At 32.9% G+C, this 17609-nt stretch overlaps 4 protein-coding genes across 4 annotated transcripts; 1 reads left to right on the top strand and 3 right to left on the bottom strand.

Annotated features, from left to right (window-relative positions):
* The first annotated feature begins 1162 nt into the window (after positions 1-1162).
* Positions 1163-4553, top strand: LOC145563160 (plant intracellular Ras-group-related LRR protein 4-like). The gene is made up of 4 exons (XM_081623591.1): positions 1163-2347; positions 2620-3536; positions 3655-3843; positions 4225-4553. The coding sequence occupies exons 1-3, from the start codon at positions 1732-1734 to the stop codon at positions 3799-3801; spliced, it is 1680 nt and encodes a 559-aa protein (XP_081479717.1). The 5' UTR covers positions 1163-1731; the 3' UTR covers positions 3802-3843; positions 4225-4553.
* A 2095-nt stretch (positions 4554-6648) lies between these two features.
* On the bottom strand, positions 6649-10499 carry LOC145563162 (mitochondrial phosphate carrier protein 1, mitochondrial-like). Its single transcript, XM_081623592.1, has 6 exons — positions 10271-10499; positions 9408-9757; positions 9272-9315; positions 8154-8368; positions 7942-8066; positions 6649-7087 (listed from the first exon to the last, which is right to left on the bottom strand). Exons 1-6 carry the CDS (start codon positions 10415-10417, stop codon positions 7036-7038), a joined length of 933 nt encoding a protein of 310 aa, XP_081479718.1. The 5' UTR covers positions 10418-10499; the 3' UTR covers positions 6649-7035.
* A 1839-nt stretch (positions 10500-12338) lies between these two features.
* On the bottom strand, positions 12339-13778 carry LOC145562959 (transcription factor SRM1-like). The gene is made up of 2 exons (XM_081623372.1): positions 13465-13778; positions 12339-12795 (listed from the first exon to the last, which is right to left on the bottom strand). Exons 1-2 carry the CDS (start codon positions 13776-13778, stop codon positions 12339-12341), a joined length of 771 nt encoding a protein of 256 aa, XP_081479498.1.
* A 2106-nt stretch (positions 13779-15884) lies between these two features.
* Positions 15885-16208, bottom strand: LOC145562960 (protein RADIALIS-like 4). Its single transcript, XM_081623374.1, has one exon. The coding sequence runs from the start codon at positions 16206-16208 to the stop codon at positions 15885-15887; it is 324 nt and encodes a 107-aa protein (XP_081479500.1).
* Positions 16209-17609: the final 1401 nt, after the last annotated feature.

The raw sequence follows: 17609 nt of genomic DNA on the forward strand, positions 1-17609 counted from the left end.
TTATATATGTGATTACTCCGTCTAATTACAAAGTTTGCAAAATTTTATTGTAGACATGAATTTTCTTTTGTTTATATTATTTTACTTTTTATAGTATGGTTTATGTTAATAATATCGTATGTAATACAAAGATTTTACATATTTTGACTGATATGTGTTTGAAGTTTACACAATTATAAATTCTTTTATTATATCCGTGCATCACACGTGAGTTAATCTAGTACATGAATAAAAGCTATGTACCAATTTGTTTTTTAAATATAATGCTAATACTGTATAATTTTTTTGCATTATATACTTAGGACCTATTTTGATTTACTGAACTGAATTGAACTGATTGGAGCTGAATTGAACTAAAATGAATAATTTATGAGAGAAGGATATTAGAAATTAAACTAACCTAAAATGATTGGAGCGGAACTGAACTGATTGGAGCTGAACTGAACATACCTATAGTATTTTTTTTTTAAATAACGTATAATAAAAAATGCTATCATATTCATGTGGAATATAGGTTATTAGATCAACAATTTATTATTTGTATTAATAAAATTTTTAAAATATTAATAATCAAAATTACATATTGGTAAACATGTTTGGTCAAAGTTTTGCCCTAGAAAAAAAGGGAATATATGATAAACTTTACTCATTTTTTAAGATGCAACACTTTCATTTTTGCCCTACTTATAAATTTGAAATATTTTTTTTGGTGATTTATACATGAGGAAATACTTTTTTTTTTAGTCACTAAAATTCTATATTTACTTGTTGATAATCAAGGATTAAAAAATAGTTGAATTTACGGATTGACAAATAATACTTATATAAAAATAATATCAATAAAAACAACTAACTTTGATAGTTTGTTACTGAACTATTTGAAAATTTACATTTAGACAATTAGACGGATACCTGTATAACAAGAGCAAAATTACAAATATTTCATGTACAATTTTTTTTCTTAAAAAAAATTATTAAATAATTTATGGATTTTCTTAAAAAAAATTATTAAATAATTTATGGATAAAATTTGTAAAGTGTGACACCTAAAAAGTTTTTCTTAAAACACAGATACTTAAATAAGCAATTCTATTATTCTATCAATAAAACAAAAATAAAAATTCAATAATTCATTTTATCTGCGAAAATTATAAATTAGCACAAAGCCCTCAATCAACTGCTGTAATTTGAACTGAAATTCAGTTCTTCTTCTTCGTCTCACATTCTCTCTCCTCATCTTCTTCTTCCTCTCTCTCTGAAATTTCATTCCATTTTCAGTTTCTTCGAATTTCGAGCTGAAATAATAATAATTATAATAATAATCATCCCAAACAACGAGAATTATTAATCTAATCTCGTTTTAAAATCCCGATTTGTCGGTTTCTTATCTCGATTTTTTTTTGGTTATCATCTTCTGCAACTTCTTTCTTTCTTTCTTTCCAATTTTATCTTCTCTCTTCCTCCCATAAATTTCTGCATTTTTCTGGATTCTATATTTGATTTCATATTCTGGGTTTTGATTTTTGTTTTCTTCAAATAGTAAACCAAACAAACCCACTTACTCTATGAAAATTTACCAATATAAATTCTAACAGCTAGCGGCTTTAATGGAAGAATAGCTTCTTCTTTCCATTTCTAGAAACTTCCAGAAAAAAAAATTCATCTGGGTTTGTTTGTTAGTTTATTTGTTGATTTTATTCTAATTTTCGATCTGGGTATTATTTAGTTTTAATGGATAATTTCTCAACAACGGCGGCGAAGACGGTGGATGGGGTGGTGGGGGAAATTATGAAGATGCATAAATCTTTACCTACTCGTCCAGACATTGAAGAAGTTGAAGCTGCGAAAACTCTGATCAGAAACATTGAAAGAGAAGATCAGTTGAAATTGGAAGCCATTGCTAAGCAAACTAAAGGTAGAGCAGTACCAGAGGAGCTGTTCTTTCTGTATCAAGAGATGCAGAAAGCTTTAGTTCAGTTTCAAAGCAAAGAACAGAAGAGGGATGCTGTGAAATTGCTTGATCTTGAGAATGCACACAATGTGTTCGACGAAATGATTCAGAGAGTTTCTCAGTGTATTTCACCTTCTGCTGAATCTGGGCAATCATCTTCTTCAGTGAAGAAGAAGGATTTAAGTGTTGGGCCAACTGGGCCTGTGTTAAAGTCAAGGGATTTGGATTCTTCAGTTGCTTCTACAAGTTTTCATAATTTGGAGAAGAAGGCGCCCGTTAAGAGTGAGCTGTTTACTAGGGATGATAGTTATGTTAAGAAATCTAAAGCTGCTACTGCTACTGCTACTTTCCATGTTGATGGGTTTGATTCTACTCTCAAGATATCTAATTATTCAGGTAAAAAATAAAGTTTCCTTTTTTTTTTTTTTCATTAATTATAGTCTTTATTGTTTTTTTTTTGAGTGGACAATGATATATTTGCTGACTTTGAGGGGTTGGGCAATTGTTTTTATTGCATTTTATTGGTGGGATTTCATGGTAAAGTGTAAATTTTTTGATTTGAATGAAATTGATGATTGTTGTTTGGGGATTGCTTTTTCTGACTTTTGAGGTTGTCTGGATTTGCGCATTTATCAAGAATTTTTCTGTTTTGTTTTCGCTGTTTGTAGCTCAAGATGCTGCTGAGAAATTGAGTTTGATTAAACTAGCTAGCTTGATTGAAGTTTCTGCAAAGAAGGGTACTAAAGAGCTAATTCTCCAAAACAAGTTGTCTGATCAAGTTGAATGGTTGCCTGATTCCATTAAGAAGCTATCAGGTTTAATCACTCTTGATTTGTCAGAAAATAGGATTGTGGATTTACCTGATACTATTGGAGGGCTTTCCTCCTTGTCGAAATTGGATTTGCATTCAAACAGGATTACTGAGCTCCCAGATGCAATTGGGGATCTCTTGAATCTTGTTTGTCTGGATGTCAGAGGAAATTACTTGGTTAAACTCCCTCCAAGTGTTGGTAGGTTGATCCGTCTTGAGGAGCTCGATGTGAGTTCAAATAAGTTACACTCGCTCCCTGATACTGTCGGGTCTTTGGTTAGTCTTAAGAAGCTGAATGTGGAAACTAATAATCTCGATGAACTTCCTCATACAATTGGTCTATGCTCTTCTCTTGAGGAGCTTCGACTGGACTATAACCGGCTTAGAGCCCTCCCTGAAGCTGTAGGAAAGATTGAGTCCTTGCAGGTTCTTTCTGTCCGGTACAATAACATTAGACAGCTGCCTACCACAATGTCATCTCTAGCAAAGCTTAGGGAGCTCGACGTGAGCTTTAATGAACTTGAAGCTGTGCCTGAGAGCTTGTGTTTTGCTACCTCACTTGTCAAGCTGGTTATCAGTAATAACTTTGCAGATCTGCGCTCTCTTCCGAGGTCAATTGGGAACCTTGAGATGCTTGAAGTGTTAGATATGAGTAACAACCAGATCCGTGTTCTGCCCGAATCATTCAGGTTGTTATCGAGATTAAGAGTGTTTCATTCTGATCAAAATCCTCTGGAAGTGCCTCCGAGACATATTGCTGAGAAGGGTGCACAGGTGTGTGCAAATCTCTCCCCTGATCCCTCCCTTAATTTGTGCTGGATAGTGGTGATCAATTGTGTTTTACGTTTACAGTAGCTAATCAGTACTAATTATTATATGTTATGCTATTCAGGCTGTTGTTCAATATATGGCTGATCTTGTAGCAAATAAGGATGTCAAGCAACAACCCACTAAGCAGAAAAAGTCTTGGGCACAGATATGCTTCTTTTCACGGTCGAACAAAAGGAAGCGCGGTGGTGCAGATTATGTCAAGACATGATTCATCTAGACTGAAAGAAAACCAACCTCATAATTCTGCTAGGTATGCAAATTCATTACCTTTTACTACGTCAATGTATTATTATCATCTGCTAATGGGTAAAAACACCAAGCTTAAAGGCTTAAGGATCCAATTGTCACCGATTATGCAGTCCAATTTCGTAGAGTTAGGATTAATTATCGCATAGAAATAATACTTCGTACATGATTACTAGGGATTATTTTCCGCCAATTGTCCTTACATATGCTACGAATAATTAAATGTAATCTATCCTAGAGGGGGGCGAAAAACGGATTCTGTGGTGCACTTTCGGAGATGCACGAACAGGCCGACAGTTAAGGGGTATGAAGGGGTGATGTTATGTTAATTGACAATGATGTATATGAAGCAAAGCTCATGTGCCTTTGCCTTGGTCATGGACAGGGAAGCTGAGCTGTTTGTTGAGTCACATGGAAGGAAGTTGAGGCTCTTCTTATTTACCAACATTCAACAATGAATTCAATCCTTTCACAGCCTTGACTAAGCTGTTGTAAACGTGCCTTTGTCTCTCTCATTGTAGATTTTTTTTTAATAATTATTTTATTTATTATGTCATAATTCAATTGTATTTCTGGAGATGGAGATATACGAGATTGTAAAGCTTTTATATATTTTTTTTTTAAAAAAACCCAGAAAAGTATGAGTAGTTGTAATTAAAAGTTTCACGTTTATTGTTGTTGAAATGAAAGTGTATCTCTGTTCACGTTTCTTCAGTGTGCTGGCAAGTTTTTGTTGTTGATTTATTCAGATATATACTGGTTTTCTGACTTTGGAAATTGAATATTGGATCTGATTATCATGAAGTATTATTTTAGATGCTTGAAAGTATAATGGTTAATTATCATTAAAAACAGATTCTAGTTGTATTCAAGATATTTTACGTGTTGTCATGTAAGAGGGCGGGAAATATAGTTGCACACCTTGTAGCTAGGTGGATTTTGTTGGATTGGAAATCAGTTTGATTTTATATAATTGCGCATCTAATTTCTCCCTAAAAATAACTAAATCTAATGATTGAAATATACATGGGTTTAGGTTTAGGTACCCCATAGAATAGATCCTAAGACAAGGGTCTTAATTTGGGAACCATGAAAGGGATAGTTTGTTTCTAGTAATGTGATTTATCTTCAGCTGTATTAGTCGTTGAAAAATTGAAATACTACTCCTTAATTATTATTGACTTTTCTATACCTTAAGTTTATTGAATTTTCAATACCTTAAATTGTTGACAAGAAAAAATAATCAATACTACGTACAAAATCTTTTATGTTCAGTTGTTTTCTCATTTTGGGTTGGTCTATTTAGTTCATTTTTCTTTTGGGTTGTCTTCAAATCGAAAAACAAAACAAAATTCAAACTTAAAACTTTTTTTTTTTTTTTTTTTTGGGTGTTTAGTTGAGTTTATGCTTTTCAAAGATCGAACCTTCGTGGTTAATTTTCGAGTTTTATTCTGCTTTGCAAAGGTAGTTTTCCAACTGAACGGTTCTTCCAAAATGACGGTAGAAGATGATGTAGTTTGATTTCTATTTTCAAATTGCTGAATTTGCTTGAAAAAATGAACAATTTCTTCAACATGAAAACTTAAGAGTATAAGAATACTATTAACAGTGGGTAAAGTTTGCTGATTTAAGAGACTTTATGTACCACTAAGGAGAATATTACTCAATGTGATTTACGTAGAGAATCTTCTTGGTTAAATCAAGGTTTTAATTAATCAATTCATAAATTAATTAATGATGAATCTACACTAATGGATGTCAGGACCCGTCTAAATTACAGTATTAAATATGAGTAATTTCCTATTTTACCCTTACCATGGGTATAATAATAAGAAAACTAGGCTATCCTTTTGGTAGAGGAAGCATCCTTCAAAAGGCCATAGTTTTTTTTGAGTATTTTTGGTTTCTAAACTCCCACAAACTATTTAAACAACAAATTGAAAAGTGTACAAATCCCCCTTAATTATCTTAAATTAAGTAAAAATACAACCACGAGGTAGGAGGCATAATATTTTAGGTCATGTGATGAGAAAAATGAATGAAAATGAAAACTAATAACAAAATTAAGTAATGTTTCAAGTTAATTTGAAAATTCCTCCATTAAAAAATGTTACATTTACTACTTTGTATGAAAATATGTCTCAAATTAAAGGTACATTATAAAGAATTGCATAGAAATAATTGATTCATTATGTAAGTATATATGGCTATATTTATATAATAACCATGAGTCATTAACGGTCTTCTTTTAAATTTATCATCATAAACAAACAAAATTCAGACTATAAATATTATTAATTTGAAAAATTATAATCCTCCGTATAAATATGCCCTAATATTTAGAGACGGAAAAATAACAAATATATCAATGATTAATAGTGTTATTAACTTATTATCTAATGAAATATCCATTTGACGGTTGTTAAAACAAAATAAGAAAAGAGGAAGCATGTGGGGATGCCCAACATGTGTGGGATTGTCTACATTGATAGGGAGTGCACTAATAATGACACAAATATTGCTCCCTGGCCATCCCTCTCAAGCAGAGTATATTTTTTTAGAATTATTACTGTAAATTTTTTTGTCTTTTTTGTACTTTATTTATTTGGAGGAATTATTATTGGTACTTAATTTATTTTAAAGATATTATTTTTGGTAAGATAAAGCTTATATAAAGTGGCTTTATAAATATGGTGGCTTGAATGGAGCTCTCAAGTGGAAGCTTCTTTGATAGTAAATTACAAACAAAAGTACATCTCATCTGAGAACTTAAGAATATTTTGCATCAAAAAGTTCCTGGAATAAAAAACACTGTTTTCATGGTTTTTATGTTTTACCCTTGAGATAAACAAAACACGCGATACAATCAAGTCAGGAATCCACATCGGACCTCATCTAACTAGATCTCATCACAGAATCAAATATGCCGTCCAGTTTGACTTCGGGAATGTAAAACTGGACGGCATGTTAGATGTTACAGAGTACAACCTATGCACTAACACAGAGACAAGAATCACAAGGTTATGATAGCAAACCTGGTAGACAAAATCCAGCAAATGAATGGGTGTAATGTTAATGTAAAAGGAACTTGAAGTATAGTGTTTGGTTAAGGTTTGTGGGAAGTCAGTCAGTTCTTGCAACTGACATGTTTTGATGCCAAATGAAAGCTTATAGTGCATTTCAAAATGGCTTGAATTCATAATGTTGTCTCCAATTCTCTATTGCAGCTAATATCTCCACTAGTCGGTCTGCACGATTTAACACAAGGAATATCATTTATCAGTAGTAAGCATCATGACATAGGGGTAGTTAACAGAATTTTGTCTTATAAATTGAAATGAAACAAAGGTAGATATAGCTAAAAATTGATAACTTAAATGAATCATGAATTAACAAGGAATGCGTGGAACTAAAATAATTTTGACCCAATTATGCGAAAACTGAAAGGCTCTATGGTTTAACTATGGCAGTAGATTTCAGTTCTACTGTAGTAATTATTAACGTTAGCATTCTTTTTCTTTTTTTTTTTTTTTTGACAAATGAATAAACGCTCTTAGTCAATGCTATGATTGCTATCATTCAGGGTAACATATGAAAACTCAAAGTAAAACTTACTAAATTCAGAAAGTGGCCTTTTACTTTGGGGGTACCTAGAAAAGAATTGTGGTCTATTATACAGAGATAGCCTAGACAGGAGTAAAATATTTGCAGGTCACCTCAGGTCATAGAGGCATTAAAAACTGATTAATTGATCATACGATTATGAACTACGCTGCTTATTAGTAATCAACAATGTAGCCTACATAGTATGATGCAAAAGGGCATGTCAAGTATATAGCCAATTATCGCAAAATCACAATGACAAGTTGCAACACCTATTATTAGAACACATCTATTCTGTATATTGGTTACACTGGTTAGTGGTGACAGGTTAATAAGCTTCCACGACATATCAGAGATCTTGGCTCATAGAAGCATTATATCTATTGTTATTCAAATTGAGTTGTATTTAACTAGCGCACTTTAATACTTTATGGAAGATTGGCATAAGAAAGTGAAGGGTCAGAGTGATAATATTGTGCAATCATAAAAGAGTACTTACAGCCCATTCATGACTTTTATGCAATCATAGAAGAACCACTGCAAGGTGACTACTGGTCCTACTAGTATTATCCTTATGGAAAGGCTTCTTGTGAATAAGTTTACAAGTCCAATTTTCTTTACAGCCTGCAAACACAGGGAAATAATCACGTATGTGAATCAAAGCAAGCATGTATGTGATTTAAACCCAGAAGAGGGAGTAGTATGTCTCACCAATCTCATGGTGTCGGCCTTCTTGTTGTACATCGAAGTGACAATGTTATCTGCCGGATTTGATACAAGACTACCAACTGCTCCAGCTGTATATCCTGCTAAACATGTCACACTGAGTTGCCTAGCTTTGGAACAATCTTCTTTTCTCTTATTGAGAACATTAGAATACAGAAAATCCACAGTATGCTCAAATGTCGAGAACATCACCATAGAAACTGCAGGGAAAAATTCAAACTGGATCAGATTTGAACTAGAGTTTTTGCATATATATCAGAAACTAGGGTTCGTATACAGATCTAGGAAGAAGAGGAAAGTAAATCACAAAACTTGTACATGATTAAAATGCCGTATACATCATCAACTTAAACTCCTTTCCTCTGAAAAAGGATGCTTCATTGTCCTACAACCCTAAATTTGATGTTTTTATTAATCCCCTGACCAATTTCCCATGAATGGCCTTCTGAATACATCACCCCTCCTCCTCCGTGCTCCCTTTCTCAGCATGTCCATCCCACCTCTATGTTCCCTCTAATCCTTTATCAGAACCAAATTAATTAAACGGTTGAGTTCTCATCATTGATACCATAGCTGTCTTCTGCTACAACCAACAATACAAATTTCTGCAGCATGTACACATTGAAATTCACTAGGCTGCTTGAAACAATTCACAACTTTTGCTCACTGACAGTAGACTTGAAAAGTTTACTGAATGGTCAGCTAGTTTGACCCACTTTCATAAGCACTAATAGGCAAGTTCAGAAGAAGGCTTTGAGGGGAAACTAGCTCGATAATCACCCAACCCATATTCACTAAGTAGGTAAGACAAAAGCTTAGTATCTTTAGAAATAGTGGCAATATATCTTGAGAATTGAGATTGTAGTGATAATTGATTATTATTATGGAAATTTGACGATTTTCCTGAACATTCCAAAATAGCACGATTGACTGTAAATCCTGATCACGGGTTTACATAACATAACTATCCTGTGTCAAAGTCTGCATCAGCTGAATTCTAGATATCCTAGTTATTATATGATTGATCCTTACAAGATATAACCCTAATTCCCTATTTTACAAATGACCAATATACCAGTGTCTAATAGAAAAGCAGAATTTACATGGAAGGTTTCGACCCCAAAGTGAAACAAGCCCTCTGTAAAAACTGCAAATTGAAATGAAAAACAACAATCAATCAATAGACAAGCAATTCACAAAACAATTACCATGTAGTAACTGCGGTGGTTAGATTATTACCCATAGACGCCCTCTGATGCATACAGCTTGGGGAATCCATCACGCAACCCTTTGCCAAAAGTAGGTTGTGCTTGCACCCGGACCTTGATGGCTTCAAAAGGACAAAGAACAACGTTGGCAATCACCTCAGCAGAAGCACTACTAGCAAAGAAAACCAGACTCCTGTTGCTATCTGTGAGCACATTTGAATACAGCTTCTTGAAGTACTCGTAGAGACCAAACCTACAACCACCTTGCATCCCATAACCAATACATTTGGTAGCCCACCCTCTCCAAAGCACTGAAGGCCCTTGTTCTTTTAGCAAAGTAGTTAAACATGATGTAATGCTATAGTACTTGACAGGATTCACCTACGAACAAAACGTTTCCAATCAGACTACATCGATATCAGCTTAATTAGTTCCAACCAAATTACATCAACAGGCTAACAGCAACCAGACTCAAACTCGGACAGAATGACTCATCACCTAAATATGACTCGATATGAATTGACTCAAACTGAACCTAATTGATTCGGCACTTCTAAATTTTTAACTATATGAACGAACAAGAGCACACCACATTTCCCTAAACCCTAGATAGAAGTACCACATACACACATACAAGGGCTAATGGAGGTTCAAATTGACAAATAAACCAACAGGAATTTACAGAAAGATTCAACCTTTTATTGCTAGAAGGTACAAGTATAATTTTTATTACCCCAACAAATTGAAAAATAAATGCACGAGTAACAAAATCAAATTAAAGGTCCAAATGTAAGAGAAAGCCAGAAAATTAAATCAAGGAGATACCCAATAAATCATATATAATCAAAATCGAAAAATTGAATTTAAAATAAAAAGGGGGTTAAGAGAAGGAACCTGCATGTTGACTTTAAGAACATCAAGAGGGGTGACGACGACATGGGTGGTTCCAGCGCTCAATACTCCTCCTACTGTGCATAGCCCAATGTACCCACTTCCACTTCCACTTCCACTTCCTCCTCCTTTTTCTTCCTTCATTTTCATTCTTTTTTATGCTTTCCTTTCCACCATTTTTGGGGGTTTTAAGCTATCTCAAGGAACCTACTCCGGTGCCGGCTGGATAGCCTCCAATGTTTTTTCACTTCGTAAAAATGTTCGTTTACGTACAATGTACCCTAAATAGGATGATTCGAGTAGAGTGCGTTTTAATTGAATTTATAAGAACTTAATTGAATTGAACTTGTTAAAACTTACAGAGTATTTTGTAATTTAAATTCAATATCCCTTATCAAAACTTATTTTTCCTAAAGTGAACTCCTTTTTATGTAGATTGTTAAATAGCGCCAACAAAAATGATCATTACTGCCAACATTTGGTGTGAATGGACAATCGTACCCTTACTACTTCACTATCCCTTCATCCTCCCGGCAACCCACAACCCCTTTCAACCGGCGACCCACAACCCCTTTTGACTGACAACCCACCACACCCCCCTCTATGACGACCAACCACCTTTCCTGGCCGCGCGGGAAGGTGGTGGTTTTTTTTATTTCAAGTAACCACGGTAACCGGAGCCCAAAACCGGTTATCGTGCACGGTAACCGGTTTTGAGCTTCGGTTACCACACACGGTAACCGGAGCCACCGGTTACCGTGCACCCTAACCGATTCCATGGTAACCGGAGCCCAAAATCGGTTACCGTGCACAGTAACCAGTTTTGGGCTCCGGTTACCACGCACGGTAACCGATTTTGGTCTCTGGTTACCGTGGTTGCTTGAAATTAAAAAAAAACCACCACCTTCTCGCCAATAAGGGAAGGTGGTGGGTCGCTGGTCTGGGTGGTGGTGGTGGTCATCGCCGGTCAGGATGGTTGTAGTGGTGGTCGTCGCTGGTCAGTGTGGTGGTGGTGATAGTCGTCAATTAGGGTGGTGGTGTCAAGGTGTTAGTGATTGGATGCAAGAGCGAAAATAGTAATGAAGTACTAAGAGCATGGTTGTCCATTTACATTAAATGTTGGCGATTTTATCATTTTGGATGGCGGTATTTAACACCCCTTTTTATCTAATCTGAAATAATTGGATTTAAGGTGAATACCACAGGCCTTAAGTTGAATAGAAATTGACTTTACTATTTTTTTTTTTTTTTTTTACTTTAATTGAAAATTTGAAATTGATTTGAATTGAACCTAAAAGTACCTAACAAAATGAAAGTTGGAAGCGATTTGTTTCCCATGATAAGCTAATTGACCCGACCCTAGCTAATACACTCATATTGAAACTCTTCTTACCAACATAGACGTACCTGATCAAATACACCCACGCTACCAGAATTATCGCTCGATCTAATTCCTCTTTTACCCCAATCACATAATATACCCTTTAAAAATTTATTATCTTCACCTAAAATAAGTTGTTCTAACTTGATTTAAATAAGGTTTGATCTTAATTGATTTGAATTTTTTTAGCTGAAATGGTTTGGTATACTAAATTTTGAGTGTATTTTTACAAAAATCTGTAAGTAAAAATATTATCAAATTGAATTTTGATAAATTCATTTCATAACCAATGTATTATTCAAAAATCATAATTAAGATCAATTTGGAGTATTATTCAGAATCCCTTTTATGTTTGAGGTCTAATTACATACGTTCTAATTTTCCCAAGTAAATACGCTTTAGACAATTCATATTCTAACCGATTTGCTGTAATTCAAATTCAAATTACCAAAATGCAAATCAACTAAAGAGCCAATTTGCTAAAATACTTAATTAGTACTTAATATTCAAGTTGTTCACTTGAAGTACATCCATTACATGTCAACATAATTACTTCATAATTAACTAAAAATTATTTAAAGCTAGCCTTAGGATACTTGTTTTCTAGGCAAACACATACTTAAATATACGCCCTAATTAGTTTTTTAGACAAAGGGCAAACAACTTGCTTATTAGCTTAAGGAACCTTAATTAAATAAATATTTCATTATAATCAGAAATTATCTCATCATAATCAGCAAATAATTTATCATAATCCAAATCATCCACACTATCCTCCACAACAATTTGTGAGTTGATGTTATTGATGCTATTCAAAGCTGTTGCTGGATCAGCATTCGACGAATCATGTAGTCCAACAACATCATCCTGCTTGTTATTGTTATTAGGGTTGTCACTTTGAGGGATACGTTGAATGACCGAATGGCGAGTAGGTTGCCTTGGAGCAGTTTCGACGATGGAGGAGTTCACGATACGAATGTCGTGGATGCTGGTACGACGTTTTTCGACAGGGGTGCGACACTTGAGACGCCTGTAGTACTTCTGCCCGTGGCTAGCTACTTGGGATGCTGTCTTAGTTGGTACGTAGATTTCTGCTATGCTCTTCCATTCTCCTTTCCCAAACATGTCTAGCCCTTCCAAAAATGCCCTGTGTATAGTAGGATTCAAACATCGGTTTTTTAAATAAAAAAAGGTAAATAAAAGTTAAGAAAGTTTTCTCTTATTTAAACATCATAACATTTTAAAGTGTAACCGTACAAAATTGTATTTAAAAGTAAAGCTAGATGACAAATTTAATACGATGTATTAGAGATTTAGGGCATAAAATAAATGAAAAGGCTAAAAATGCATGTTAACTAAAATCTTTAATTCATTCTATAACTGCATATCGATACACGACAACCGTATAGCCTAACTGTGTGCGTGTGACACCTAAAACATTTGATTATTGGTTGATAACTATGCTCTAAGATGTATCTAAAAGTAAAGCTAAACGACAAATTAAATTTAATACGACATAGAAGAGATTTAGGGCATGAAATAAATTAAAGGACCTTACCTGAAATCTTTTATTCTATAATTAGGCAAAATACCTTACATATCTTTTATTCTAAAACTGCATAGAATAAAGTGCACGACAATCGTACGGTTTGATTGTGTGACATCTTAAGTTAATTAATAATGAACAAAATCGTATCTAAAAGTAAAGCCAGACGACAAATTTAATACGATATAATAATAGAGACTTAGGGCATGAAATAAATTATTATGACTGCATTGGGGCACAAATAAAAGATCCGATGAGTTACTTAATTACCTATGCTCTTTTTTTGTCCATGGTGCACCCCTGCATGGCTTGCGATCAACCTTAGCTCCGTAATCATCTCCACCAAAGCCACCAGTTTCATCCTGCTCAATCATCGCGGTATCTGCAACGAGTTTTTCATAGCGGCTCTTGATTTGTTCAAGAGATTTCCATGGCATTATAGCCATGATTTTTTCATAAAAATCAGGACAGGTAACATCTAACTCAGCTAAAGCATTCTCAAACATCTTGTTTTCAAAACATGTCCACTCTTGATTATTATTACTACATTCACTATTATTATTACTAGAATCGGAAGGATTCATTTTTTTTCCTTGAAAATGTTACTTTGTAACTTTGATAGAGATTTAAATGACCAAGCTTGCTTCTTACAACAAACATTCTTATTGTCATTTATAATGTAAAAGAGTATCAGAAAGGATCCTCTATTTCATTACATTTAATTCAATTTCGGCATTATTATCAATAACATTAAGTGAATGAAACCTAGTTTGTGACATATGTCGAATTAAAGCCATGAAAAAAGAGGTGAGACACAAAATGAAACAATAAAATATAGATAAAGGGAGTGTTTGGCAATTGGCTTTTTGCCTGGCTTTTGGCTTTTTAGTTTGGTCAAACAGCCAAAAAATATGTTTGGTAGTTGGCTTTTTTGTTGGCTTTTAAGTTAGCTTTTCTGCCAAAAGCCAAAAGCTAATAAGAGTAGCTTTTTCTATTGGCTTTTGGCTTATTGGCCCATTTTATCACTAATAAACAGCTAACAACCATTAATAATTTTACCACACACTTTTGTAAACAACCAGCTTAAACAATAAGTTAAAAAGTCAACCCATACAACTAATACTTCCAACTAGTCAAACAAGCCAAGCAAACAAGCCAACAGCCAACCGTCGATTGCCAAACAACCCCTTTCAAAATAGGATTCGTCATTTTGTATATTATGGACTTAAATAGGAAATAAATTGTGCTCCAAATGTGCTCGATTTTATATCCATTTGGGTTGCCTTGGATTAAATATAACGTGAATGTTTCATCGGATTTATAGGTTGTTACATTGTGTGTACTATTACTGATGATATACATGTGGCACCTTTGAGAAACCTCTTTGGAACCTTTATATTTTCTTAATAACAAAGATTAGACATTTAGACACTTCATTCTTTATTGTCTTGCTGCATACAAAATATTACTTCTATGTTTGCAAAAGTTGTTACTAAGAGTATTACATTTCCTTTTAGTCATGCAAGCTTATCTGATTCAATTATACTGAGTACAAAATAAAGATACTACATGTCAGTGTTGCGTATTGTGTGTTTATATATATATTTTCTTAGATTTTGTACAATTTTAATCGATAGATCTCTCCTTTTTAATAAGAAGGTAAAATTACACACAAGTATGTGCACTTTTGTAAATAAATGGGAGTAATGATACGATTAACGCGATTGTATGGATAATTTGTACCTAAATTATTCTAATTTTTTTTTTCTTCCATTAATAAAGCATATTTTTAATTAATGATTTGTATTAACATTAAGATTGAGATGTATATACATAGCCATTATGCATCGATTGAGATGAATTCAATTTCATATATTCAATGATAGACACAATAATTGAAGTCTAATTGAAAAACGAACACATAATACTCATTATATCATTGCAATACATTCAAATAGCGAATAAGATTAATTAAGTACGTAGTGAGAAACTAAGGACAATTATACATTTCATGATGAAATGCACATGTGTTTTGCATGCTTAATACTTATATTATTATTCATGGAGGGGTAAACTATATAGAGATTTGCATGGTAGAAATAATAATAATAATAATAATAATAATAATAATAATATATAGTTCCAACTTTGTCTTCAATTTTGTTTTTTGTTAGCATTCTTTTGAAGCTTCTTGAAATACTTTTGGGCATGGCTACCAACTTGTTTGGCACTTTTGGATGGAAGACAAGACCTTGAAATAGAAGCCCAATTCCCCTTTCCATAGTTCTCAAACCTTGTAGGAAAATCCTGCGTTGACATTATTGATCTTCTTCATTAGTGTAAAATAAGGAAAAATAAATAAATTAATGACTATAATATGATTTACGATCTCTTATTTATTTGGGTGTACCTGACTTGAGTAAATCTAACTAAAATTAAGTTTCAATCGGTAAAATAAATCATTAGTAATTATTACTTTAAATTGGTAACTACATAGCGTATGACAAAAAAATCACTAATAACAAATTTATTTTATTTTATGTATTTTTTGAAAAAGTAAAAACAATTTTAATTGGTCATTAGTAAAAGTGTAAAACTACTGTAATTTAGTAAAATCATTTTTAAAATATTAGTTAGCTAAAATAAGGTGAAGAAAACGTGACAGAAAACTAATTCAATTAGTAAAACACTCACTCATGTTCATCTTTAGTCCAACGTTCACCGCCCTTCCTTTTCTGCCCTGGTACAACTCCTTGGCATGGCGGCGGTGGTGCACCATGGGACATCGACGATGATGAGGAATCATCATCATAGATGTCATCAAGCTCTTCATCTAAAAGACCTGCTTCAATCATCACAACATCATGCATCAATACATCAACATGTGTTTGGATTTCCTCAATTGTCTTTCCTGGCATTCTTAAGGCAATCTCTTGAGCCAAATTTTGGCTCTCAAGACCCAATTCTGCTATGGTATTTTCAAATACCTTATCCTCTTCAAAACTCCAACCCATTATTTTTTTAATTAGTTTTGTTTTATTTTGTGTGTTTTAATTACTTTGTATACACTTAACCTCATTACTTATATAATTGAATAAATCATGTATATGAATAAGAATAGAAGATCCAATTGGATGCATGATGCAATCATAGTTTTTTTATTTTTTTTTTATGCAAAATCTCCAAAGCTTTGATATCTTTGATGAATTATTACTAGAAATGTACATACAAAATGACACCTGGTGAAAATCTTCATTGCCAAAAAAATTTCTTCTACTTTTTTTTTTTTTTTTTTTTTTTTTTTTTTTTTTTTTTTTGGGTTGATTTCGTTATCATACTCGGATATGATTTTTTTTTTTTTTCTTTATATTCATATCTTCCATATCCTTTAATATTCTTTCATATATTCCCCTATGCTTTACAATCTACTTAATGTATTTGCAAAATCAAGAAAAAAGTGAATGTAAGGAAGTATATCAAAATGAAATAGAGGGAGCATTTTGATTTGAATCCATTTCTAATTAAAATCTTTGTATGGTAGCATAGAGTTTTGTAATATAGTATGAGTATGAATGTAATGGATTTAATTTATATTTTTATTTTTTTTATGAAAGAAATAATCATGTATTACTTTATTAGAATTTAGAATTATAGAGGTGGAAAGAGTGGAGGAAAAATTGAATGAATATTAAAACGGCGGGTATTAAAAAACTAATTGTAAAAATCATGAAATTGATATAATAATCATGAATCACGCACAAATGTAATTTATTAAATAATCTAATTCTTTTCTTCACTTGAATAAAAATATCTCTATTATACGAATATAACCTAGTAGCTAAGCAAAAGATATACGAGAGTATGTAAGCTTTGAAGCTCATCAGTTGGTTAGAGCTTCCCTTTAAATTTCTTTTATACCACGAAATCTGAATGAATTATTTATGTTGATAATGCTTGAAGCATTTAAAACAACTCAATTACATCCATATATATTATTACAAGAGAACTTGATGTAAGGCAAAAGATCCCAACCATTGTTTTCCAAGCTAAAACATTCTTAAACAAACTACTTAGACTATATATATATATATATATATATATATATATATATATATATATATATATATATATATATATATATATATATATATATATATATATATATATATATATATAGTAGCATATAAAACGTGCACATCCATCAGTTGCAAATTTCAAGTCGAGGAGCTAGCTTAGCTCCTATTTCATCCTAATATATATATGCAACCTTTTGATGCAATATGTTTTGATCGATCGACTTCAACCCTCTCAATCTTATAAACTCTTTTGCCATGGAAAGACCCTCCTTTATGTCGTATAATTCAGGGTGTAACAGCATTGTACTGGCTGGATAAGCCTATAAACCATGAGCCATC

The sequence above is a fragment of the Chenopodium album genome, chromosome 10 (assembly GCF_948465745.1).
Source record: "Chenopodium album chromosome 10, dcCheAlbu1.1, whole genome shotgun sequence".
NCBI lineage: Eukaryota > Viridiplantae > Streptophyta > Magnoliopsida > Caryophyllales > Amaranthaceae > Chenopodium > Chenopodium album.